Source organism: Heteronotia binoei, chromosome 5 (assembly GCF_032191835.1).
Source record: "Heteronotia binoei isolate CCM8104 ecotype False Entrance Well chromosome 5, APGP_CSIRO_Hbin_v1, whole genome shotgun sequence".
In the NCBI taxonomy this organism is placed as follows: domain Eukaryota; kingdom Metazoa; phylum Chordata; class Lepidosauria; order Squamata; family Gekkonidae; genus Heteronotia; species Heteronotia binoei.
In genome coordinates, this window is record NC_083227.1 from 152,098,808 (window position 1) to 152,126,456 (window position 27,649).

General features: G+C 44.3%; 1 protein-coding gene across 2 annotated transcripts in view; it reads left to right on the forward strand.

The window, feature by feature from the left end:
- ARHGEF37 (Rho guanine nucleotide exchange factor 37) overlaps window positions 1-27,649 on the forward strand; it is a 79,715-nt gene that overhangs the window by 32,713 nt on the left and 19,353 nt on the right. For both annotated transcript variants that reach the window (XM_060240598.1, XM_060240599.1), the window contains exons 5-7: window positions 8,480-8,679; window positions 25,737-25,867; window positions 27,306-27,410. In XM_060240598.1, coding sequence (XP_060096581.1) covers window positions 8,480-8,679; window positions 25,737-25,867; window positions 27,306-27,410 — 436 coding nt within the window. The remainder of the gene's footprint in view (window positions 1-8,479; window positions 8,680-25,736; window positions 25,868-27,305; window positions 27,411-27,649) is intronic.

Here is a 27,649-nt window from a genome sequence, read left to right on the forward strand (position 1 = left end):
TGCGCACTATGGTGCCGGTGGTCAATACGGAAGATCACTTACCAAGATCTACATTTCTTCATCCTATTGTGTTGGTTTAATAGAGGCAGAATATAAAGGGTTTTGGTTTTTTTAAGTGGAAATATATTTAGTACTCTATATTGCCTAAGAACACCTTTTACACTGTGGGTTTTATATAGGCAATTAGATCTCAAAGCATTGGATCTCAAAGTAACCAGTCCTTGGATTTTGAAACAAAGTATGGTTTATTGATAATCCATGTGGCTCAGCCAAGCTAGGGATTGGAACTGATACAGAATAATAATAAAAGGCATACTAAAAGATGGCACATCAAAGGTTCTCTAAACAATTCTACATTCCCTAAACAACTCTCCATTCACGTGTGAAAATTCTCACTGTAACTTCCTTATCTCACTGTGGTCAGCTCATTCTGGGTTCCAGCCTGGCTGGCATGGGAATTGGTCCCAGGAGGTTTTATCTTCAAAGAGTGCATTCCTGCATTTGTTAGTAAAAGCGAAAAGAACAAAAGGGGGTTTCATTACTTCGATGTGCATAGCTAAATTCAGGGTTAGTAACATTTCTATAATTTGATAACTATAATCAGAAAAAAATAGACAATGCTTGACACTGTTGAGCATATGTAATTTCTGGCTATAAAATCCCCAATGCCACGTACCCTGTATTCCTTTAGAGACCTTTATGCTATGGCAGATTTTGATAGCTGCAGTTAAAGTTCCATGGATATTTGATGCAGCTTTTACTGTGTTGTGGGTATTTCTACTATTGGACATGTTGTTGTTTTTGAAGTAAGATGATCTACTCTGCCTGAGGCAAGCGAAATAGATTTATGTATACACAAATGCATGACCAAACACCTACATTGCTGCACCATGGAGGTAAGTTTGGTGAGTAGCATTTCACCAGCCTGCCCCTGCAAGGTGTACTTACTACTCACTCTCTGATCTCAGTGGCTGGCAATGCTTTTAGCTGAGTCACTGCTGGCACTTAACAAATGTCTGGGAATGGCAAAGAACAGCTTGGCCAGTCTAGACACAGGAGCTGCTTTTTTCAAGGTATTCTGTAGTGTATTTCTGGGTATGACTAAAAAAAAAAATGCTATCCACACCACGATGCATAAAGGGACAATACCTACTCAGTGTCTCTGCTACAGGAATGAAGTTACCTGGTTTTCTCCTTCCATTGTGAGAAAAGAATCAATCCCAAAGTGAATGTATTAGCAAAACAAACACCACATTGTGCGAAATGAGGCAGCGGCATCAGTCAGTGGCCTGTGTCCTTTGGGTCACGCTGTCGTTTAAGGTGACTGAGACTGTTATATGAGTGACTGAGCACAACTCTGAGAGGTGGCAGTTCTCTCCTCCGTATGAGCAAGGACATGCTTCTCCTCACACAAGAGAGTGTAATTCAGCCAAGGGAAATTCAAGTCAGTGAAAAATGGTGCGCATCAGCTAATACCAGGTAATGTCTAGTTCTGGTTCAAAGGAGGATTACTGAAAATGATTCATGCACAAACAGTGTGAATTTGTAGAACAGATTTTGAGTCCAGTCGCACCTTTAAGACCAACAAAAGTTTATTTAAGTTATGAACTTTTCAGGGCTTTTTTTTTTTTTTAGCAGAAGCTCCTTTGCATATTAGGCCACACACCCCTGATGTAGCCAATCCTCCAAGAGCTTACAGTAGGGGTGTCAAACATGTGGCCCAGGGGCTGAATCAGGCCCTCAGAAGGCTCCGTTCGGGCCCCCAAGCAACTAAGCTGTCACCTGCTTCCTTCTCCCTCTCTCTTGCTTCCTTCTACATCACAGCTTGCCTTGCTAGTCTTGCTCAATACCACAGGAGCTACAGAGCAAAACCTATATTTTCTCCATATTTTCTTGGGAAGGAAAGAGAGGAGTAATAACTTGCTTTGCCAGGCTCTCTTTCAATTGCACAGAACAGCTACTAAGCCAAGCCTCTATTCTTTCTATTGGCTGAGGCTCCCCCCCGCCTCATCCCCTCAGGAAAGAAGGAAAACTCTGCCCAGTTCCCTGGATCACATGGGAGAGATACAAAGAAAGCACCTTTAAGACCAATCAGTGCTAATTTTTAAATTATATTTTATTTTAAGTTTTTTTTAAAAAAAATCTTTGATTGTGTGTCTGTGTCCTTTTTAAAGTTTATATCTCTGCTACCTGGCATTACATTTTATGACACACATGGCCCGGCCCGACAAGGTCTCATTTATGTCAGATTCAGCCCTCACAGCAAATGAGTTTGACACCCCGGACAGGGCTCTTAGTAAAGGGCCTACTGTAAGATTCAGGAGGATTGGCTACATCAGGGGTGTGTGGCCTAATATGCAAAGAAGTTCCTGCTACAAAAAAAGCCCTGCATTTGCTTTGGTGTACACAAAAATCCATACCTTGAATAAGCTATTGTTGATCTTAAAGGTGCCACTGGACTCAAGATCTGTTCTACTGTTTCAAACCAACACGGTTGCCCACCCAAATGAGCGTGAACTGGATGTGCAAGAGATGGTCTTCATTCCCATGACTCCCAGGCCGTTTTCGCACTCACGTTTTACTGGCGCCACGACCCTCCTGACGCCGGCGAATCTGCATGGATTTCGCACCAGAAGCGCCGGCGCTCCCAGAAGCGCTGGCTACTTCCGTCGCTAAGCCAGCGCAAACGGAAATCGCAAAGATGCAGGAAAACGTTTGCGCTGGCTTAGCGACGGAAGTAGCCGGCGCTTCTGGGAGCGCCGGCGCTTCTGGTGCGAAATCCATGCAGATTCGCCGGCGTCAGGATGGTCGTGGCGCCAGTAAAACATGAGTGCGAAAACACCCCCAGTGTATGTGAGAGACCATGCACAGGCTTTCAGTCCTGCTGCAGCATTCTTTATGAAAGAACTGAGGTCTCCCAGCTGTTCTGCCTCTTCTCCCCAAGTAATGTAACCTAGGATGCAGTGGCAAAAGGCACTCCATTCTCAATATGCATGTCCCAGCAGCAACTGAGGTATCTGCACGCTGCCATTATCATGCCCCAGAGTCTGGATGCCTTAAGGGACCCACCAGGGGACTTCTGGAATTCTTTCAGAATTAGAATTCATCTCCAGACTCCAGAGGCCATTTCCCCATGAGGAAATAGCAGCTTCACATTGTCGATTCTAAGGAATCACATCTCTGCTGAGTTCCCTCCCCTCCCCTCCTCCATCCTCTGATTTCCAGGAATTTCTAAACCTGGAGTTGGCAACCCTAACCTAATATAGGTGCCTAATTGGACAGCCATCCCTCCCCTTCGACCTTTCAAATGGAAGACATTTAATCTATACTCAGGGATGGCTCATGACCTTACCCCACTACCCTATATGTAGGGTTGCCAGTTCTGGGTTGAAACATTGCTTCAGATTTTGAGGGTGAAGCCTGGGGAGAGGAGAGACCTCAGCAGGTTATAATGCCACAGCAAAGCAGCCATTTCTTCAGGGGAACTGATCTGTCATCTGGAGATCAGTTGCAATTACAGGAGATCTCCAGCCGCCACTTAAGAATATAAGAGAAGCCATGTTGGATCAGGCCAATGGCCCATCCAGTCCAACACTCTGTGTCACATAAGAGCATAAGAGAAGCCATGTTGGATCAGGCCAGTGGCCCATCTGGTCCAACACTCTGTGTCACATAAGAACATAAGAGAAGCCATGTTGGATCAGGCCAATGGCCCATCCAGTCCAACACTCTGTGTCACATAAGAGCATAAGAGAAGCCATGTTGGATCAGGCCAGTGGCCCATCTGGTCCAACACTCTGTGTCACATAAGAACATAAGAGAAGTCATGTTGGATCAGGCCAATGGCCCATCCAGTCCAACACTCTGTGTCACACAGTGGCCAAAAAAATTATATACACACACACACACACTGTGGCTAATACACTTGCACCATCTTTCTCCCACTTCCCCCTCTGCCCTACCGAGCAAAAGGTGAGGATGGTGCTCCAGGTGAGAGGCAGCCTGAGCTGTTCTGTTAGTAAATGGGTAGTACTCTTTTACATGAGTAGGTGTTTTTTTTTGGGGGGGGGGGGGGGTCATCCTGTTGTGATTTTCCTTTTGAATGTTTTTGAAGTTGTTCTTTTTGGTTTGTGAGGAACATCTGTATTATAGTAATGTGTGCACTTCTGAGGGTTTGTTGACTTGAAACAATTGTTAAGTGTATCTTTTTTGCTGGAGGGGATAAAAATTTAGCGTACACGTCGCTTTTTAAAAAACCTGTGCATTATCTGAAGGGAATTTGTGAGCCTTGTTGACTGCTCTCATCTCAGGCTTCTCGGCTTTAGTGAAGATGAAGGTTGCTGATCTCGTTATGCACTGGAGTGGCTGTTAACATATCTTAGTTTAGGCAGTTACTGGTTATTTTGAAAGAGATTACCTTAGGGGATTCAGTGTCTATTATTCCTGCCTGCAGCCTTGTTGTCTGTAAATAGGGGGCACTGGGTACATTTATTATACATGCGGTGCTGTCAGCTAGTTAAAGCTGAGGCAGATTTGTGGCGGTTAGTGCTGTTTGCAGGCCCAAGCGTTAGTAAAAGTGGTCTTGTGGAGGAACACAAAACACACTATATCAATATTTTGGAATAAAACAACAGGCCACAGCATTTACTGATTACAAACCAAGGGGCACTGGCGAAGCAATGGGGATGGATCCTGGAAAACTGAACGATCTGAGAAAAACCACACTGCTAGAGCCTCCAGACAGCACAATTTAAATGGAATTGGGCAAGCTCTACATCAACCCAATGCAGAGCCCGCCAAAACTTCCCATGCTTGACCATGCTGGCCCCTTAGATGATGCCATCCTCAGCTATTGGGCAAAGGGTGGGAAAGTCTCCTCCAGACCCCTCCTAGCCCATGCTACAATCCGTCCCTTTGAGGTAAGTCTCAGCCATGTTTGTCCAGTCAGGTTTTGTTGGTTTTATTTTGGACTCCTTATTGTAACAGCAATGTTGCCCAGTACCCTTCTGACTTTTAAACTACATCTTTAGGAAAATGTGTGTCCTTTAGGCAGCTCGGTTTTGTTACCTTTACAACGCTTTTCTGCTCACCTTCTCTGAATGTTCAGAAAGACAGCACAGAAACCTCAAAGGCTTTCAGTGGCTGCCTAAATAACTGTTGATTATGGAAGTACAAAATGACAGAGAAAAGGAGTGGGTTTTTTTTAAAAAAAAATGCAGCTCAGAGTAGTTGCTAAACCTCCCTTTTTTCATAAAGGGTATTCTTTACCCATCCCATCTCTGCCACCTCTGCCTTCCTGGCTTCTAGTGAATAAACCATCACTTCCATTACAAATAGCTCAGAGATATTCTGGAAATAATCTGTGCCAAATTGTTCTAATGTCCTTCATTTTTGGCACTGTAATTCCCATTATAATCCTGAAACAAGTGGCCAATGTTGAAATATCCAGCTTTGTTTTTAGGTAAGTTACTCCTGCCACTAAGACACACAGTATTATAGATTATATTTTAAAATATTCTGAAAAAATTAAATAAATGGATTGATATTTTGGTCCGGTACAGATCTCAGGTGGTCTTCGGTCACAAATGAACTTGCAAGTGGCAGATTTCCTAAATCCAGGTTTGAAATTCAGATTTGATGCCATTTTCTATAACCTCCATTCAGGGATTGAATTCTAGCAGGAGCTCCTTTGCATATTAGGCCACGCACCCCTGATGTAGCCAATTCTCCAAGAGTTTACAAGGCTTTTTTTTGTAAGCTCTTGGAGGATTGGCCTCATCAGGGGTGTGTGGCCTAATATGCAAAGGAGCTCCTGCTAAAATTCCACCCCTACCTCCATTACATTAAGAACTTGAGGCACAGAAATAGGGAGACTAGCTGGCTTCCTTTCCCATTGCCTACTGCAGGGGTGAGTGGGGGATATATATATCTATATAGCATCATCACACCAACAGCATGACATCCAGCAAATCCATGGATGTGACATCACATCAATGTAATGCTCCGACACAATTTTGTAGTGAAACTATCAAGTTTTGTCTGAATCCCAAAGCATCACATCAGAGTCATGTCAGCAACATGTCTTCGTTTCCAGGGATTTGCCCCCTGCCCTCATTGACTGGCAACTTTCCACAGAAATGAGGCTATTTAGCCTGTGACACTCCTGTGTCGGGCACCAGTTTTCTTGCAGCCTTCAAAGACAGACAACAAAGCAAAATACAGCCTTGTTTCAGAAATCTAACATAAGAGAAGCCATTTTGGATCAGGCCAATGGCCCATCCAGTCCAACACTCTGTGTTACACAGTGGCCAAAAAAATTATATATATATATATATATACACACTGTGGCTAATAGCCACTGATGGACCTCTGCTCCATATTTTTATCTAACTCCCTCTTGAAGCTGGCTATGCTTGTAGCCGCCACCACCTCCTGTGGCAGTGAATTCCACACGTTAATCACCCTTTGGGTGAAGAAGTACTTCCTTTTATCCATTTTAACCTAACTGCTCAGCAATTTCATCGAATGCCCATGAGTTCTTGTATTGTGAGAAAGGGAGAAAAATACTTCTTTCTCTACTTTCTCCATCCCATGCATAATCTTGTAAACCTCTATTATGTCACCCCGCAGTTGACATTTCTCCAAGCTAAAGAGCCCCGAGCATTTCAACCTTTCTTCATAGGGAAAGTGTTCCAACCCTTTAATCATTCTAGTTGCCCTTTTCTAGATTTTTTCCAATGCTATAATATCCTTTTTGAGGTGCGGTGACCAGAATTGTACACAGTATTCCAAATGAGATCGCACTATCAATTTATACAGGGGCATTATGATACTGGCTGATTTGTTTTCAGTTCCCTTCCTAATAATTCCCAGCATGGCGTTGGCCTTTTTTATTGCAATCGCACACTGTCTTGACATTTTCAGTGAGTTATCTACCACGACCCCAAGATCTCTCTCTTGGTCAGTCTCTGCCAGTTCATACCCCATCAACTTGTATTTGTAGCTGGGATTTTTGGCCCCAATGTGCATTACTTTGCACTTGGCCACATTGAACCTCATCTGCCATGTTGACGCCCACTCACCCAGCCTCAACAGATCCCTTTGGAGTGCCTCACAATCCTCTCTGGTTCTCACCACCCTGAACAATTTAGTGTCATCTGCAAACTTGGCCACTTCACTGCTTACTCCCAACTCCAAATCATTTAAGAGCATGGGACCCAGTACTGAGCCCTGCAGCACCCCACTGCTTACCGTCCTCCACTGCGAAGACTGCCCATTTATACTCACTCTCTGCTTCCTATTAATTAGCCAGTTTTTGATCCACAAGAGGACCTGTCCTTTTACTCCATGACTCTCGAGCTTACTGAGGAGCCTTTGATGAGGAACTTTATCAAAAGCTTTCTGGAAGTCAAGGTAAACAATATCTATTGGGTCCCCTTTGTCCACATGTTTGTTCACCCCCTCAAAGAACTGTAACAGGTTAGTGAGGCAAGATCTTCCCTTACAGAACCCATGCTGAGTCTTCCTCAATAACTCGTGTTCATCAATGTGCCTACTCATTCTGTCCTTGATAATGGTTTCTACCAACTTTCCTGGTATTGAAGTCAGACTGACTGGCCTGTAATTTCCCGGATCTCCTCTGGAACCCTTTTTAAAGATGGGGGTGACATTTGCTACCTTCCAGTCCTCAGGAACGGAGGCAGATTTCAATGAAAGATTACATATTTTTGTCAGAAGATCCACAAGTTCAACTTTGAGTTCTTTCAGAACTCTCTGATGTATGCCATCCGGATCTGGTGACATTAGTTTTTAATTTGTCTATCAGTTGTAGGACCTCCTCTCTTGTCACCTCAATCTGACTCAGGTCTTTCAACACCCCTTCCAAAATAAGTGGCTCTGGAGCAGGCAAACACTTCTCATCTTCCACAGTGAAGACAGAGGCAAAAAATGCATTCAGCTTCTCAGCGATTTCCCTATCCTCCTTCAGTAATCCTTTTACCCCTTGGTCATCCAAGGGCCCACTGCCTCCCTGGCTGGCTTCCTGTTTCTAATATATTTGAATAAATTTTTATTGTTGGTCTTTATGTTTTTTGCAATATGCTCCTCATAGTCCCTTTTTGCTTGCCTGATCACAGTTTTGCATTTGATTTGCCACAGCCTGTGTTCCCTTTTATTAATCTCACTTGGACTAGCTTTCCACCGCTTAAAGGAGTCCGTTTTACCTTTTGCAGCTTCCATTACTTTGTTTGTTGACCATGCAGGCCTTTTCTTATACCTGTTTGTGCCTTTCCTAACTTGTGGTATATATTTTATCTGAGCTTCTAGGATTGTAGTTTTTAATAGCCTCCAAGCTTCCCCAAGGGTTTTTGACTGTATTTACCTTTCCTTTCAGTTTCCTCTTCTGTCCTTCAGTTATGGAAAGGTCAGGAAGCTCTTGAGTTATTAAAAGTGTTTACATCTTTATGCCTTTCCTGTGCAGGCCTCACACTGGTGCTTCAGACCTGAGCTTCTTCTTGGTGATGCCAGTACAACGAGTCACAAAATACCCACTATTTTTGCAGAAAATATTGGAAAACACTCTGGACAGTGACAAGGCTTATGAAGCCCTTTCAGCTGCAACAAAGGCTATGGTAGAGGTCAATGCCAACATCAATGAGTACAAAAGACGCAAGGAAGTAGGTAAGGGAAACGGATGTGCTTGGAGCACCTTCTTGACTAGAACACCGTAGTCTGTAGTGTTGGATGTTTTGAGGCATTTCAAACCGTTTGTTCTGTTAACACCTGCATATATGTTATGCTTACTGACTGATCCTGACGGCTTTATGAAAACAATTTTTTTTATTTTTTGCTTCACTGTCCATCCAGTTCATAGTGGTTGATGATGTCAATTCTTTTCATCATGCACAGTGCCATTGTACCATCTTGCGCAGGGCTAGTCACGATCCCACTCACGTCTATTAAACAGGGCTTACTCTTAGGAAAGAGTTTTTAGAATTGGACTGTAAATCCCTCTGTTTACATATTATTGGCTAATCCAGGCTGGGAATCTCCATGAAAGCCGTATTTTAAATCTGAAAACTGAGACAAAGGGAGACCATCAGAAATTTAAAATAAAGTATAGGCAATGTTTGGTAAAACTTTAAAAAAAAGGAAAGGGCAGAAGAGCTTGGAAAGCATTGACTGGGCTAAATAGCTTGGCCATTGTCAGGAATTTAGTTCCAAAGGGTAGAAGAAGAAGAAGAAGATATTGGATTTATATCCCGCCCTCCACTCCGAAGAGTCTCAGAGCGGCTCACAATCTCCTTTACCTTCCTCCCCCACAACAGACACCTGTGAGGTAGATGAAGATATTGGATTTATATCCCGCCCTCCACTCCGAAGAGTCTCAGAGCGGCTCACAATCTCCTTTCCCTTCCTTCCCCACAACAGACACCCTGTGAGGTAGATGAAGATATTGGATTTATATCCCGCCCTCCACTCCGAAGAGTCTCAGAGCGGCTCACAGTCTCCTTTACCTTCCTCCCCCACGACAGACACCCTGTGAGGTGGGTGCGGCTGGAGAGGGCTCTCACAGCAGCTGTCCTTTCAAGGACAACCTCTGCCAGAGCTATGGCTGACCCAAGGCCATGCTAGCAGCTGCAAGTGGAGGAGTGGGGAATCAAACCCGGTTCTCCCAGATAAGAGTCCGCACACTTAACCACTACACCAAACTGGCTCTCCGGTAGCTGTGTTGGTATGCAGTAGAAGAGCTAGACTTGAATGCGGTATTACCTTAGAGACCAAGAAGATCTTTGGGATGTGAGCTTTTGAGTGTCAAAGCTCTGACAAAGGGAGCTTTCATTCTTGAAAGCTTATACCCCCAAAATCTTGTTGGTCTCTGCTATTAGACTCGAATCTGGCTATATCAGGAATTTGCTCCTGAGGGTTTTGGGCTATATTTTTTTCATGTAGGATTCTTCCTAAAATCCTCCGCTATAGGATTCAGCCACAGAGGTGATTTGCTACCAACACACTTTTCAAGGCTAGGCTTCAACTTTGAAGAGAATTTAGGAGGATGTGTTATGTGTACAGGTCAAATACCACTCTGGAGTCTTTCCATTGTCACTCCTCTTCAGATCAATAACATTACTGAAGTGTTTTGTGGTGGAAAGTGTCGTCAAGTTGCAGCCAAGTTATGGTGACTCCCTAGGAGTTTCAAGGGAAGTGAAAAATAGAGGTGGTTTGCCATTTTCTGCCTCTGTGTAGCAGTCTCTAAACTTCCTTGGTGGCCCCACATCCAAGTGTTAATCAGGACTGGCCCTGAATAGCTTCTGAGATCCGATGAGATTCGGTTAGCCCGGGCCATCCAGGTCAGAGTGCTTGAGTGTTTCGCCAGGGACATGTGTTGAACTTGCAGCACTACGTCAGTGTAGAACAATTATACTTTAAAAAGGAATTTGAATTTGTGTTGTTCGGATTTGTTTGTGGTGCTTTTTATATGTTTCAGCAATTGATGGAACTTTGTTAATCATCTCACTTTTTTGCTCAAATTTTTAGTTTTATTAAATAATTGAGATGCGTACAAAAAACTTGAAAAGAAACATGCAAAAAGGAAAAAGAAAAACGAAAATAAAAATGCAATAATGGGGGAAAGGAGGGGGAACATAAAAGATTCCCAATTATCCCTACAACAAAGATAATTTTGATTGCAAAATTTTCCTTGCTTATATATAAAACACAATAATTCTCTCTCTGTTTTTCCTTAGGCAAATTTCTTATTTAAAAAGGCTAAGAAAACCCTACCCTTAAAACCAGTTTGGTCTAGTGGTTTAGTGTGTGGACTCTTATCTGGGAGAACCAAGTTTGATTCCCCACTCCTCCATTTGCAGCTGCTGGAATGGCCTTGGGGCAGCCATAGCTATCACAGGAGTTATCCTTGAAAGGGCAGCTGCTGTGAGAGCCCTCTCAGCCCCACCCACCCCACAGGGTGTCTGTTGTGGGGGGAGAAGATATAGGAGATTGTAAGCCACTCTGGGTCTCTGATTCAGAGATAAGGGTGGGGTATAAATCTGCAGTCTTCTTCAAATATAAAACATCCTTAACTTTTTTGTGCAAAAAGTTTAATCTCTAATGAATGAAATAATTAAATTTCCCCTAATTATAATAATAAGTTTAACCATAATTACAAAGTCCCACAACTTATCCAAATCTTCACTGTAAGTATTGTTGGACATTTCCATTTCTATGTGTGATTCATTTCCACTGCTGTGGTCAAATAAATTATTTCCAGCTAATTGTCCATTAAATCTAATTTAGCAGACTCTGGTTTCATCTGTAGCTTAGTCTTTAGAATCTTCTATAAATTCCATATGCATCCCCTCTCTTTGTAGAAAGCTTTCTAAATGTAGTGTGGTCCTTTCTCTGATGTCTTCTTCAGTTTCTTCCTGGATAGCTCACAGTCTCAGACAGTATTGCATTTCTCTCACATCCATAAAGTCCATAAAGTCTTATAAATCCAAATTACTCTTGAGATCTTAGCCAGTCTCTTCTGTTACATTATCCACAGAAGCCATTTTATCATTAAGTTGTTTAACGCCTTCCGTAAAATGGCTTATTATTCTATCAGTCATTTTCTCCTCAACTTTGATTTCTTGTTTAGATTTCCCAAAACTCTCAACCATTCTTTTCTCAGTGGCTTCAACCCTACTTCCAAGTTCATCTGTTTTATTCTCTATTCTCCATCCCATTTGCTTGAGTTATTTCTGCGTCATGTCTAATGTGGCAAGCCCATCTGAACAACCGTTCCTGTTACCCGTTATGATGTGGACTCCAAGACACAGGGGGATCAGAATAGAGAGAGAACCATTTCAAATCAAATACTTTTACTTTTAGGTTTGTGTCTTTTCACCATGATAACAAAAATAAAGGAGGGGGAGGAAGCTCAGAGCAGATATATCACAGTTTATAGCCTTACGCCATGGCAACCAAGGTCAAAGTCACACCATATCTCAGAGTCTTCTATCCAGCCCTCTACAGTAAATATTAAAATAGTCTCATGTCAGATTTATCTTCCCAACCAGAAAAAAGGAAAAACTTTCACGCATGCATACTTTTATTAGAAAAAAAAAAAAAGAAGTTAAATATTGAAAATGGGAAAGCAATTTTTGTCATTTCTTAACTAACACTTTTTGCCAAATTTATTATTTTGAGGATTTTTCTATAATCCCATTAAAAAGTTATGATATCAATTAAAGCCCCAAGAGAGAGATTACCTTAGTAGGGAGACACCACTTTTGTTTTCAAGAAAATCTCTCTTTGACTGTAGATAATTGTGTCCATATATCTTAAGAGGCAGAGGTGAACAGGCTTTTAATTCTTCTCAGGATTCCAAATGCAGCTGAGAGCCAGTTGTAAATTCCAAGACAGAACAATCCTGAGTTATGCCACACCTGGCCACTGCACAAGTTAGGCACCGCTAGCTGGCTCCCAAAGGGCCAAGATATGCCAGAATGGGGTGGGGGGAGGAGAAAGTGTAGTGTAGTGGTTGTGAGGCCATCTCCATGTGGCCTCCTGGTGTACTGTCAAGGCATGGAGGGCGGGGGCACTTTGGTTCAATAGGAGCGACCAGTCCTGGGGCAGGTGCTCACCCTGTAGTACTAAGTGCATATGACGGTTGGGGACAGAGAGAGGCAGCTCCATAGAGCCCAATCGCCTCTCCCACCCTGCCCCAAGCCAGTGACAGGTACATGGTCATAGTCATCTGCTTTCCCTGTTCCATTGGCAAACTCCTGATGAATACTTAGAGTCTGCCCCCTGCAATGGCTACCCCACCCCCCCAACATTGACTCAATATGAACATATGAAGCTGCCTTATACTGAATCAGACCCTCGGTCCATCAAAGTCAGTACTGTCTTCTCAGACTGGCAGCGGCTCTCCAGGGTCTCAAGCTGAGGTTTTTCACACCTACTTGCCTGGACCCTTTTTAATTGGAGATCCCGGGAATTGAACCTGGGACCTTCTGCTTCCCAAGCAGATGCTCTACCACTGAGCCACCGTCCCTCCCTGTGTCCCTCCAGGGTCTCAAGCTGAGGTTTTTCAAACCTATTTGCCTGGGCCCTTTTTAATTGGAGATGCCAGGGATTGAACCTGGGACCTTCTGCTTCCCAAGCAGATGCTACCACTGAGCCACAGCCCCTCCCTGTGTCCCTCCAGGGTCTCAAGCTGAGGTTTTTCAAACCTATTTGCCTGGGCCCTTTTTAATTGGAGATGCCAGGGATTGAACCTGGGACCTTCTGCTTCCCAAGCAGATGCTACCACTGAGCCACAGCCCCTCCCTGTGTCTCTCCAGGGTCTCAAGCTGAGGTTTTTCACACCTATTTGCTTGGACCCTTTTTAGTTGGAGATGCCAGGGACTGAACCTGGCACCTTCTGCTTCCCAAGCAGATGCTCTACCAGTGAGCCACCGTCCCTCCTTGTGACTCAATGAACTCTGTGACTCAGTGCTCCCCATGCTTTCTGTGCAGATGCCATCCCCCCCCCCCACTCCAGGTGCCAGAGGAACCCCATCCTGGAGCAGACACAGAGTCAGGAGCCTCAACCATACACTCATTCTATTAGCAACCCCCCCTCCCCCATCTTGGTAGCATCATTCCCCTCTTCTTCATTCCATGATTACAACAACCCCATGAGGTCAGTCAGGCTAAGGGTATGCATCTGGCCCAAGGTCCCCTAGCTCCCATGGTACAAATGGGGAACAGACCCTCAGACTCCCTGAATTAGCCTCGCGCTCTAGCAAGCATGATAAGGTGGTTCATTCACCCAGACCATCCTCGGGACCCTCCCCTCACACAGAATAGCCTGTGAGGTGAGTGAGCCTTCCCTCTTAGACATTCCCTCAGGTAGCCCAGAGGGTGAATGGCAGATAAGGTGGGGAGGGAGTGGGACAGGGAGGGGTTTGGAGCTCTGGCCATGAAGCAGAAACCAAGCAGCAGAGACAAAGTTGGGGCACAACACAGACTTCATTGCACTGGAATTCATGGCAAGGGGTGACGCTGCAGTCCACCTCCACTCTGGAGACTGAGGATGGCTGGCATGGCAGGCAGCCTAAGTGGGATAGCATCCCAGGTGGAACTCAATTAGGCTTGCTGGGCTCCATTCCAAGATGAGTGCTGGAACAGCTGACTGAGAAGAGTATGAGTGGGTGTCATGAGCCCTGAGGAAGGGGAGCTGGAAGGGTTAACAGACCAGGAAGAACGGCCTTCCAGTGCCTCAGCTGAACAACCAACAGCTGGCCCATCAATCACTCTCTCCACATTCCAGGCACCAGCACCGGCTGTTGACAGTCAGTCTCCTCCAAGCTCTCCCCCCTCCCATCTCAAGAATGCAGAGCTGGCTTTGGAAAACACTCTCAGATCGCAGGCACGAGGCGCGCCAATGCTTCTGATCTCTTAGCCCCGAGTTCTAGGAGAATTACGGCCACCCAGGGAGCAGGCTGATTGAGGCTCCCATATAACTCATACCCGGGACTTAGCAACCTCGTGGAAGCAACAAGTCGATTCTCTGGCTTGCATCCACGTGCCTTCCTGATTCCAGCTCCTGAATCCCTTGGCACCATGACCCTTTATTTATTTATTTATTTCATTTATATCCCGCCCTCCCCCACCTTGGCAGGCTCAGGGCGGCTAACAACATTCCATAAAAACATACAGTTATAAATAAAGCATTAGATTTACAATATAGAACAATAAAACATTAAATTAAAACCAGTCTAGTAGATACAATTATACTGCGTTATAGATCTTTAGACCGCATTGGCGGATCTTTGATTACCATTTTTCTTAGCAGTCCGAATATGCTGATTTAAAAAGGGTGGTCTTGCAGGCCCTGCGGAACTGTTCAAGGTTCCGCAGGGCCCGCACCTCCTCGGGGAGTCGGTTCCATAGGGTAGGGGCCGCGATCGAAAAGGCCCATACTCTGGTACTCTGATATTTAATTTCCTTCGGCCCAGGGATAGTCATTAGGTTTTTCCCCGTTGACCTCAGTGCTCTCTGGGGTTCATATGGGGAAAGACGGTCCCTCAGGTAGGCAGGTCCTCGGCCATATAAGGCTTTAAAGGTAATGACCAACACTTTGTACTGGACCCGGTATATAATCGGCACCCAGTGCAGTTCACGTAGCCCTGGCTGTATATGTTCCCGTTTCGGGAGTCCCAACACTTTGGTTTTGGACACTGATTTCTGCTTCTGGTTTGCGATTTTGCTTTGGTGACTTGGCTCCTGCTTGACTTCTTGGACTTTGACCTCGGACCGGCTTTGGACTCCCGGCTGCCTGCGCCCTGAGAACGTGACAGTGGGCATACTTGGCACACTCCAAGCCTTTCTGTTGAATCGCCACCTGCAAGACAATGAAACAGATCCATGGCAACCAGGCAGGAGTGTCATGCCAGCCTCAGGCATGGCTGTTCTGTCCTGATAGGGTCAGCAAAGGCAGTCCTCAGGGCACAGGTTGCCACAACCCCCCCCCCACTCCCCCAAGAGGCACATGATGGAACCAGTCAACCCACACTCACCTGTCCTGTGTCAAAGTGCTCCTGGATTGCTTTCAATCCATCAGCCACAGCAGCTGCAGCTCAAGGCTGTGTTTTAGAAAGGGAATTATTTAAAGGGACTGTTGCTGAGCTAACCAGACCCCCTCTCCCCAGAAATGCCCTGTGCCCTGCTAAGGGTGGGAATCAGGCAAATGACAGATCATCTAATGGAAAACTTTCTGGGGAGGTTTTCTTATGGCATTTAGAGGCTGTGGCACCGAGAAGCCACGGCTTGTGCTTCTCCACACCTGAGCTCAATTCTGGTCTTGAGTGCAGGAGAGGGGAGGCAAGTTTGGGATACCCGCCCATGAGTGAGTGCCCTTGTGCGTTGAGCCTCCGAAGGTCAGGTAATTGTTGAGATTTTGAAATGGGAGAAGTTAGCCACATCCTTGGATGCCAAAGTGCTCGCCCTGTAGTGCTAAGTGCCCTCTCTCTGTGTGGCAGGAAGCTTCGAGACAGACTCCCATGCCATGTGCCCTGTCTGAAGAGTTGTGCGAGGCCCTAGCAGAAGTTTTTGTAGGATGGGGTGGCCTGTAATTGGGTACTGGGGAGGGGGCTTGGCTGCCCCAAGGAGGGAGGGGATTGGCTGAGCCTGCAGTCAATTCCCTGAGGACTTCCGAGACGAAAGGGCGGGGATTTAGCAGCAGAGGGAAGACTTTATTTTCATGATTCATGGACACCAATGGGCTATGCCATGTTTTCCCTTGTCATAACTTTCCGCCTCTTGCAGGGGGCGTTTTCAGGCTGAAATGGCTCAGGGAGCCGATTAACCGTGGCCATCCCCCCCAACGCCACCCTCACCTATGCTGACTTAAGGGCCTATGCCTCTGTCATGCTGACAGCTGATCGCTCTGCCCCTCTGCCAGCACCCATGAGCAACAGGCTGCTCCAGTGGCCCTATGCTATAGTAAGTGCCATTTATAGCAATGTAACTGGACTTACACTGACATAACTGGAACTTGCACCAATATGCAGGGGTGGCCAATGGTAGCTCTGCAGATGTTTTTTTTTTTTTTTGCCTACAACTCCCATCAGCCCCAGCCATTGGCCATGCTGGCTGGGGCTGATGGAAGTTGTAGGCAAAAAAACATCTGGAGAGCTACCGTTGGCCACCCCTGTAATAAGGTAATTAGATCCCCTGTAATTAGATCTTCCCTTATTTTTAGGAAGAATTTGACCAACTGAAGAGCCATCCTGGTTGGTAATTAGTTGTGTTGTCCTTTCATGTCCCCAATTGTGTTGGTCATGAAAGAGAGATAAAAACATAATAATACAGCAATTTAGAAAAAGAGTACCCCGTGGCGCAGAGTGGTGAAGCTGCAGTACTGCAGTCGGAGCCCTCTGCTCACGACCTGAGTTCAATCCCAGTGGAAGCTGGTTCAGATAGCCAGCTCCAGGTTGACTCAGCCTTCCATCCTTCCGAGGTCAGTAAAATGAGTACCCAGCTTGCTGGGGGGGGGGGGGGAGTGTAGATGACTGGGGAAGGCAATGGCAAACCACCCCGTAAAAAGTCTGCCATGAAAACGTTGTGAAAGCAACGTCACCCCAGAGTCGAAAACGACTGGTGCTTGCACAGGGGGACTACGACTACCTTTACGTTTTTAATTTAGAAAAGAGACTGAACAAAAAATAATTCTAACTTCTCAATTTGGGGTCTTCATTGAGGGTATTTTACTGTTAAATTTTAAAAAGTTAATAGATTTAAGAATCAGTAGCAAACCATACATTCACAACTGGTTCTGAACCATGATGAAAAGCATTTTTCCAGATAGGTGATTTCTGTCCCTTCCCCTGTGTCTCTCTCTACAAAAATAGCTGTTGGGAGCGAATTTTGCTTTGTAACTACTGGGAAAAGGGTGTCACATTCCTTTCCTTTTATACCCTTAGAAGTTCATTGATCCATAGATCTTGAGCAGCAGAAGATACTTGTTTCTTATTTTTTTTTTTGATGCAAGAGCTAAAAGGACTGAGACAGATTTTGCAGTTGCTAGAGTAAATGTAGGATCTTTATCACTGAGCAAAACAGCCAAGGTTTCCAGAGTGCAGGCGGATGGCTGGTTGATTAAAGGCTTAATATAGTGATCTGTTATATGGGGGAGGGACGGTGGCTCAGTGGTAGAGCATCTGCTTGGGAAGCAGAAGGTCCCAGGTTCAATCCCTGGCATCTCCAAAAAAGGGTCCAGGCAAATAGGTGTGAAAAACCTCAGCTTGAGACCCTGGAGAGCCGCTGCCAGTCTGAGAAGACAATACTGACTTCGATGGACCAAAGATCTGATTCAGTAGAAGGCAGCTTCATATGTTCATTCTAAATGAACCTGCATTCAAACAGGGCAATGAAAGGATGCATCTATCCTATTAAGTCCCCCAGGGCAGGTTCTGTCAGAATAGGCCTATTCGAAAATCCCACCTGTAAAATCATTGTAGGAATAACATTCAGCTTGCAAATGAAAAAGTCCTGTAGTAATGTGGGATGATAATATAGTAAATACAGAGGGGTAAGCAGGGCTGGCGTTAGACTATCTGGTGCCCCCACCCCCTCAACAGTTTTCAAAAACAAATGAATTGCTGCCTGATCTGGATAGCCCAGCAAGCCTTATCTTGCCAGATCCTGGAACTCTGGCAAGTATCCGGATGGGAGATCTGGAAATAATGAAGTTGGGAGGGCAGACTCTATTCAGCCACCTCTCTGAATATCCCCCAGGCCCCCAGTATAGGTCAGTCACCAGAGGTTGACATGATTTCCAGGTGCGCGCGCACACACACACACGAAAAAGCAAACAAACAAAGAAACCAACTTGAAATTAATCCTTTATAAAAATAATTGTGAGAACAAGTAATACAACAATCTTTCAGGAAAGCAGTTTTAGCTCACAGATCACAAGGTGATGGTGCTGGTGGATTTGATATTCCCAGTAACTTGGGATCCTGAACACACTTATGTGGAAGCACATGCTCCGGAAATTAAGTCTCCCAAGTTGTTTAGGAACATGTGTGTATTTATACACCCATTTGTCTGCACTGAGCCTTACATGGCATTCTCTTTACAGCACTTCACCCCAAAGACAGTGATCTACATACCCATCAAAGATAAAAATGCACACATCACCTGACTGGAATTGAAAATCACATTTCAACATCTTTCAGTACTGCACTGTCATTTTCAATGCTTCAACAGAAGTACTTCCTAAGGAAGTCCAAACACCCTGATCCCTTCCCTTGATCACCTAACATTTCAAAGCCACTATGAAGATTATAACTTCTCTAACAAAGCAGAATTATATACCCTTCTAAAGCCAATGAGGGTTTAACACTGTTTAGGATGAAACTGTAATTCTCAAGCAAGAAAAGCATACTCCAGCAAGCAGTTTTCCACAATGCACCTGCTGCAATTTCTCCTTGCCTTGGTGGGTTATGTAGTAGAATGCCCATCCATTATTTACTCAGAAGGAAGTTGGGGGATGTGTGAGCAAAGGTAACCACAGCTTCCCTCTGATTATGATTATTTAACAATGTCACTCTGTCATTTTTAAAAGATCTAATCACCTACACATTAATCTTGAGGTTTCTGAATCCATCTCTTTTGACTGTTGCTGCTTAAAATAGTTTAAAAGAGGTCATGGATGGTATATACAAGACCTTCCCCTTTGGAATGCATATGTTTTGACCTCAGATGTGGGAGGAAAATTGCTATGTAAATTGAAAAATCTGAGTTGCCAAGGAGGGGAGTCCTAAAGATATTGAAGGTGCCAACAACTAAACTTGTTAAAGAAAAGCTGCTCAGGGTAAAATTCAGGGTTAAATATATAGAAGAAAAAAAGAAGAGATTCACACACACCTTCCAAGACATCATTTTTGGGGGGTGGGTGGGGCTATAGCTATAAATGACTCTGTTGACAGAAGTGCACACTCTGTATATGCTTATCAGCACTGTTTTACTCAGGTCTCCCGTGAAACCTCAAAGTCTAGCCACAATGGCTGCCACATGTTTCCAAGTGCATTTTATGAAGTGAGTTCTGACTCAGGAAAGCTTATGCTGAAATGTGTTTGTTAAAGGAGTCACCAGGCTCAGATCCTTGTAGGCAGACTAACAGGGTGACCCACCTCTGTATTACTTCACATTTCTCATAATGGAATCCTGTCAGTGTAAATGGGACTCGAGCTCAGTCCTGGCTCAAGCGCCAGTTTACAACTAGATGACTACGAATTACAGGGCTGGGGGGGGCGGGGGGAGGGGAGAAAGCAACTCGTCCCAGTTTTTCCAAACCCTCAACAAAAAAAGTCTCCTTTAAAAAGTGTTACCTGGCCCACTTTCTCATAAGAACATAAGAGAAGCCATGTTAGATCAGGCCAATGGCCCATCCAGTCCAACATTCTGTGTCACACAGCGGCCAAATATATATATATATATATACACACACACATACACACTGTGGCTAATAGCCACTGATGGACCTCTGCTCCATATTTTTATCTAACCCCCTCTTGAAGGTGGCCATGCTTGTGGCCGCCACCACCTCCTGTGGCAGTGAATTCTACATGTTAATCACCCTTTGGGTGAAGAAGTACTTCCTTTTATCCGTTTTAACCTGTCTGCTCAGCAATTTCATGGAATGCCCACGAGTTCTCGTATTGTGAGAAAGGGAGAAAAGTACTTCTTTCTCTACTTTCTCCATCCCATGCATTATCTTGTAAACCTCTATCATGTCACCCCGCAGTCGACGTTTCTCCAAGCTAAAGAGCCCTAAGCGTTTCAACCTTTCTTCATAGGGAAGGTGTTCCAGCCCTTTAATCATTCTAGTTGCCCTTTTCTCATCAGTAGGCAACTCTTCCTCACCTGGGGGCTGCTGGGCTGGAGGCTAGAAACCCCACCCTCCCCAGCCAGTGGATCTAGGGGCAGCGGGAAGAAAGCACAGGAGGAAGAAAGCACTGTGCTGCACTAGAGGTGGCCTCCCAGCAGCACAGGGAAGGGGGCCGGGTCTGCAGGGCGGGGAGGGGGGTGGAAAACCACCACGGAGCAGTAGATGCAAGCTCCTGGCAGCAGGGGCCGTGCGCACGCGTGTGCACACACATGGCCCTACACCTCTTATGTTCTTTCTCACACACACATCCCCACCGTTTCCTCACTCCACACCGCACCTCTCATGCTCCTCTCTCTCTCTCACACACACACAAACACATGCCCCCACTGCCTCCTTGTGCCGCACTGCTTCTCCAGCCACCAGGCACCCACCCTGCAGCCCGCCTGGAATGCCTTGGCCACTGCGGACTGGATTGGGTGGGCAGAGAGAGAAGCGACTAGACGAGGCAATCCCAGAAGCAGCCAGCAACCGCACAAGGCTTAGTTCCTGACTGCTGAGCACCCAGGTTGAGTGCAAGGGCTGCGGCTGCCGGCAGCACGCGCTCTGAGTCAGGGCGGTCCTGCCGGTGCAGTGCCCTCTCTGGTGGTAGGGGGAAAAGCAGGTAGGGGGGGAAAGCCACCAGATCTGGCCTCACATCCAAGGATCCACTGCCACAGCACACCACCCACAGGGCTGTGTTTGTAGTCATGTGGGGGGCAGCCAATTCGGCGCCCCTGGGACTCCAGTGCCCTAGGCAATTGCCTAGGTAAAGAAAGATCTTGGGGAAGAAAGACCAATAAATAGGGATCAGCAAAACTCTGAGCTCTCAGGATCAGACGACTATATTCAATTTTTAGGACACGCATTTTGATCAGAGAAAATGCTTTGGATTTGCCAATCTCAAAAATATTAATTGACATTCCAACTATCATCAATTTCTCACTCAGGGCTTTCATCCAAGTCAATCTGTGGGTGTCTCAATTTAGAGTGGCTAACAAACCATCTTCGGCACAGAGCTGTTTTAATGTCAGTTTAAAGGCATTAAGCCATGTTCTGGCTTCCAAGGATAACTGTCCAAATTTCGCTGGCAATACAACATTTGGCACACAGCAGGGAATATTCAGTATATGTCTGAAAATTGGGCTAAAAGTTGATCAGTGTTATCAGAGATAGCTTTAATCTGAATAGCTAGCCATATAGAATGAGGGGAATCACATGCATATTAAAAGCTTACACTGCTCCAGGAATATACCCCCCTTATTATGGAAGAACCTATTTATGGAGCTTGCACATGGTTTCGCTTTATTAAGCACTGTTTTAAGTTTGGGGAGGGGGTACCAGACAGATCTGCTGAAAACAAAATCCCCAAATAGGAGAAGGCCTTGACTTGTTCAATATTGGACCAGTTGATAGACCACTGAGATAGGCTGTGTTTTTAGTGTGTCTTTAGTGAAAACTAGGATCTTAGATTTTGAATAGTTAATAATTAGGCTTTCTCAAGAGCAATATTTGGAAAAAAGATTGCAAGCCTTTTCAGCCTGACCCTAGTTTAGGACAAGACCACAGCATCATCTGCATAGAGCAAAACAGGTACCCCGATTTCAGCTAATTTTGGTGGATGGCAGCAGTCATTAAAGATTGTTGCTATGTCATTTAAAGATAAATTAAGCAGAAAAAAAAAGGCAACAACAAGCATCCCTGTTGTACTCTCTTTTCCAGATTAAATGAATTTGTTAAATTCCCATCATACTTGAGCAGTCAAACCTGAATATAATTGTTGAATAAGTCCTAGGAATCTTTTGTCCATAGTAGTTTGATTAAGTGAGTTCAATAAAAGCTGCATATAATCCCCTTAAAGGATTATTTCTCAACCAGATGACAGTGGTCATTTGTCGAAGAACCCTGCCTAAATCCTATCCGTTCATGTCCCAATGAGGTTTCTGATTCCATCCAATCCAGGAGCTTTATTAAATAGCAGAGTATAGCTTTCCTAAAGAAGAAAGAAGGCTGATCAGTCAATAAAAGGATGGATCACTTTGGGGCCCCCTTTTTTAAAATATAGGGACAATAATAGAATATTTCCATAAATTGGGTATTTGTCTACTGATGTTAATTTGAGTGAAAATTGGGGCCAGAACTGTGACCCACCACTGTGGATCAGCCTTAAATAGTTTGGCAGGGATTAGAACAGAGCCTGGGGCTTTTCCTAGTTATAATTCCTTGATAAAGCAAATGACCTTAATAGATACCTTGGACCAAGATGCTGTTACATCAAGAGAAAAAAATGAAATATGTAGAAGGTGTACTAGCATTAGCATTGGAGAATAGCTTCTTGAAATAAGTGTCGCATGTCAGAGGAGCAATATAGCATGGGATTTTAGAGGCTGGGTTTATAGCGATATTGAAGATAGACTAGAAGGCCTTATTATCATTAATAGCTGAAATGAGATATCCCCATTCCTTATTAAGAGCCATCTGTCTCCTAATTTTAATCAGTTCTCTGTACATTTTCTTCAGTTCCATCAGTTCTCAAAGGGCTATTGAACAGTTATTTAAACTTGTGATGCTTCTGTTGAATCCACCTTTTCATTCTTTTAATCATTCTTTTTTTTCCCCCTGCATTCAGAATTTTTTTTGATTGTATGCTCTTTAGTAGCTGAAGGAAGAGAAAAAAGTGTCTGGAGGAGCAACTCAGATAGTATTTTTTAAAGAGATGATTGTTCCATCCTTCCAGTAGCTGCCTTTTATACATCAGCCCTTGAATGTGCTGAACCTGTTTTTTTTTTTTAAAATTAATCAGATTTTTATTAACAGATTTTCAGTTTACAATAAAGAACGCTGTAATCTATCACCTCAAATAATGCAGCCTTAGTGAGGATATAATAAACAAATTAAAAAAAAACAAGAAAAAGAAAGAGTAATCCATAAAATAGAGCACCAAGGAGCAGTCATACAATTATACTGAAGAGCATCCAGTGAAAATACATTCTATTGACTGATTCTACTGTAGGAATGTACATTTTATAGTCATTATTAAACCAACTATTTGTGTTAGCTTCAAGGTCCTTTTTCATGCAAAGGAGTCTGAACAATTTTAATTCCTCATCCATATTATGCAAACAGTTGAGCACGGAATCAGATTGCAAGACTCTGTTAACCAGAGTATTAAAAGGGACAGAACCCATTATGGTTCAAGCCGTCTCACGAGTTGGAAATCCAGCATAATCAACAAACTTTGTTTTGATTTAGAGGAAGGGGAAAGCTGGATGCTGGAATAGGATAATGTTCTAAAGATAAATCTGTAGAAAAGGAAACTGGTAGATGATCACTTCCCATATAATTGCCAACTTTTAGGAACTCAGAGTGGGAGAGGTATTCAAGAGGGGCCAGGATATAATCTTGTCCTATCATTAATGTCCTATCATTAACAGCCTTGCTCAGGTCTTTCAGACTGAGGGCCATGACTCCTTTTATAGAGTCCATCCATCTCATGTTGGGTCTTCCTCTTTCCCTACTGCCTTCAAGTTTTAGGCTTGATTTGATCTAGAACCCACTTATTTGCCTTTTGGGCAGTCCACAGTATTACACTGGCTCCTTTGGGATTCACATAAGTGAAATCATCAGCTCCATCATCCTCTGAGTAACCATTCAATGAATTAAAGTTTCTCTGAATTGCAGATTTAGCCAACTCCAAACCACTTCGGTTTATTACATTGCCCTTAAATTCCTATTATTCCAAGCAGAGCTGAGAAATTAATCATCACCAGGGCCTAATTGTTTAGGGAAAAGTATATAATCACCATTGCCGATCCTTGCATTAAAATTACCCTCTAGCACTAAGGGGAACTCTATGGCTTGTATAGCTGGAACTATCAAATAGCAAAGTTAACTTTGAAGCTGATTTCACCAGATTGATGATGATATTGGATTTATATCTCAGAGTCTCAGAATGGTCACAATCTCCTTTTACCTCCTCCCCACCAACAGACACCCTGTGAGGTAGGTGGGGCTGAGAGAGCTCTTACAGCAGCTGCCCTTTTAAGGACAACTGCTACGAGAGCTATGGCTGACCCAAGGCCATTCCAGCAGCTGTAAGTGGAGGAGTGGGGAATCAAGCCCGGTTCTCCCAGATAAGAGTCTGCACACTTAACCACTACACCAAACTGGCTCTCATGTTTTATTACTCCAGGCAAATGGGATGGAAAAGGATTAACTACTGTTATAGAGATTGCTTGTTTTCTACTTTTCAGGGCGTGGTCTAACCAACAGGTGGGCAGGAAGTGTACCATGTTGTGTATGTGTTAAGTGATGTCAAGTCACTTCTGATTTATGGCAATCCTATGAATTAATGTCTTCCAAAATGTCCCATCATTAACAGCCTTGCTCAGGTCTTTCAGACTGAGGGCCATGACTCCTTTTATAGAGTCCATCCATCTCAGGTTGAGTCTTCCTCTTTCCCTCCTGCTTTCAAGTTTTCCTGGCATTATTGTCTTTCCATTTACTCTTCTCTTCTCATAATGTGACCAAAGTATGATATCCTCAGTTTAGCCTGTTTAGTTTCTAGGGAGAGTTTAGGCTTGATTTGATCTAGAACCCACTTATTTGCCTTTTGGGCAGTCCACAGTATCTGTAAAACACTCCTCCAACTCCACATTTCAAACGAATCAACTTTCTTCCTGTCAGCTTTCTTAACTTTGACACCCTTACATAGTAGATAGTTGGTATATCAAAACTGATCAAAGAAAGGTCCCCTCCCCCCCATCATAGGCATACCTCAAAAAATAATTCTTCCCTTATATTGAAACAATGTTCTGTACGCACCGGAGGAGGTCACGAGAAGAGGGGGAGGGAGGTAGAAAATATAATGCAATGTATTGGTATTAAACATTTAATAACAGTTGAATATTATAAAATGTTGCAGAATAATGAAAATTGTGGTTTTTTTAAAAAAAGAAAAAGAAAGAAACAATAACCATTTTCCCACACAGCTTACCTCGGAGTGACGTCCCTCTTCACCGCGCAGCGTCTGCTCGGATTTCCCACCATCTGCTCCGCAGAAGCAGGAAGTGCCGGAGCTTCTGCGTCGCAAATGTAAATCGCTAAAACCCAGTTTACGTTAGCGACGCAAAAGACGCGGCTCTTCCTGCTTCTGCGGAGCAGACGGTGGGAAATCCGAGCAGATGCTGCGCGGTGAAGAGGGACGTCACTCCGAGGTAAGCTGTGTGGGAAAACGGTTAATGTTCTGTATCACCAAACTCAGAAAGTGATAGATTTCTTCCCTGACTTGTATAATGTGTTCCTTTCCTGTGTTTCCTGCCTTCAATGAGAATAGCAGACAAATACAACAAAACTGGGTATCTGACTCTGCGGGAGCGCCTGGCCCGGCTCAACACACATTCCATCGCCAAGAAGACCACACGATTGAGTCGCCTCTTTATGCATGAGGCCGGAATTATACCTAAAGTAAGTTTCCAAACCTGCTTGTTTCCCACTTTTATGGGAACAGTTTTGGCTAAGTGGAAGAGCTCATGCAGAAGGTCCTAAACTCAATCGGTGCCATCTCCACTTCTAAGCTCAATCTGTGCCACTCCATATCAGGCGCCCGATGCTGAGGAAGACCTTTCTGTGTACGAGAGCTTGGAAAGCTATTACCTATCAGAATAGATAAAATTGAGGGTTAAAGATCAGTTGTTTGATTTGGAAACTTGCTGTATTTATCTAACTAGATAGAATATCTAGAAGTGTCCTCAACTGGTAAGACTGAGTGAAGACAAGACATTAACTCACAGTGACTGTTCTTGTGGAAGAGTTCTTTCCTGAGGTGCTCTTAATTTCTGTCTGTTAGACTTGAACTCATGGGTGGCTTAATGATGCTTTAGGAATAGTGATATGCCATCCCATGCTAGCCTCTTTGTGGTCCTATTGGAGATCATGACATGTGCCCTGTGAAGACAGTGACAGTGAGGACTCAGCAACCAGTTATGACTTGGTTGGGGATGTTTCTTCCGTATGTAATGCCAACACTGGCAAATTCTACAGGGCTGTTAACGATAAGTCATTTCCAGTGTCCTCATCACACGCTTGAAGAAACTAAGGTAAGAAGCTCAACACCATTCCTGCTTTATAGGAATTTAAGTCCAAGGTAGTATAGTTCTGAATCCCAGAGGAACGCCTTGGCCTCTATGCTTGTTGTTGGCCATCCGGAGGAACTGGCTGGCCACAATGTGAAACAATTTGCTGAACTACATGGACTACTGGTCTTGAGGCTTAGATTTCGTTGATAACCATAATGAGAAGTAATTGTATGAGCTGAAGCAGTAACCACCTGATAGCAGATAAATAAGCACCACCAGGGCGATTGCTTAGGTCTGCGGGGCTATAACCCTATTAAACTCCAGGAAACAAATACATAGCATGCTTTTTATCTCACCCTTCGTCCAAGGAACTCAGGCCCATAGACTTGCTTCTCTCTCCCTTCCCCTCCATTTTCTCTTCACAATGACACCATGAGGTAGGTTAGGCAGACAGAGAGTGATTGGTCCAAGGTCATCCGCTGAGTTTCATGGCTGAGTGGGAATTTGGACCTGAGTCTCGCAAGTCTGAAACCATACAACATTGACTCTGGAATCAAAGGCAGTGGGGCTGAGCTTTTTCTCCTGAGCTCAGTGAATTCTTGTTAATATTCTACCCCTACCCTGATGCAGCAGGTGTAAAATAGGGGAATTTGGCTAGTTAGGCAATTTATAACTTCAGAAGTCCAGAACTGGAATTTACATAGCGTGAACTTTGTAAAGTATGTAGCCCGGAGCTAGAGCGTGCTTATATTAGTCAGCAATATGTCATTTCCGAGAAGCTTTTTCTGACAAAAGCTATCGGTTAATTTTCTTTGTTTGGGGTTTAGACAGAGGACAAGAAGTTTGATGACTTGGAAGAGAAGTTTCAGTGGCTGGCATCGGGTATAACTGATCTGAAGGAGAATGTGGCATCTTTCCTGAGCAATGCAGAGGTAATATTCCTTTTACTGGGTCTGTCTGAGGATCCGTTAAGCACTTGTGTATTCAGAATTCCCTGCTGGAAATTCTTAGGTGCAGGAGGACGTCAGTCTGGATTGGGACCACAGTGTGATGAGAGAAGGAACTTAACCCTTTGTCCAGTGCCATTTTCCTAACCTGAAAGAGCCCCAGAGAGCCACCTGCTTGCCCTGTTGAGAAACGTACATGTTTCCATTTAAGGAACTCATAGAGC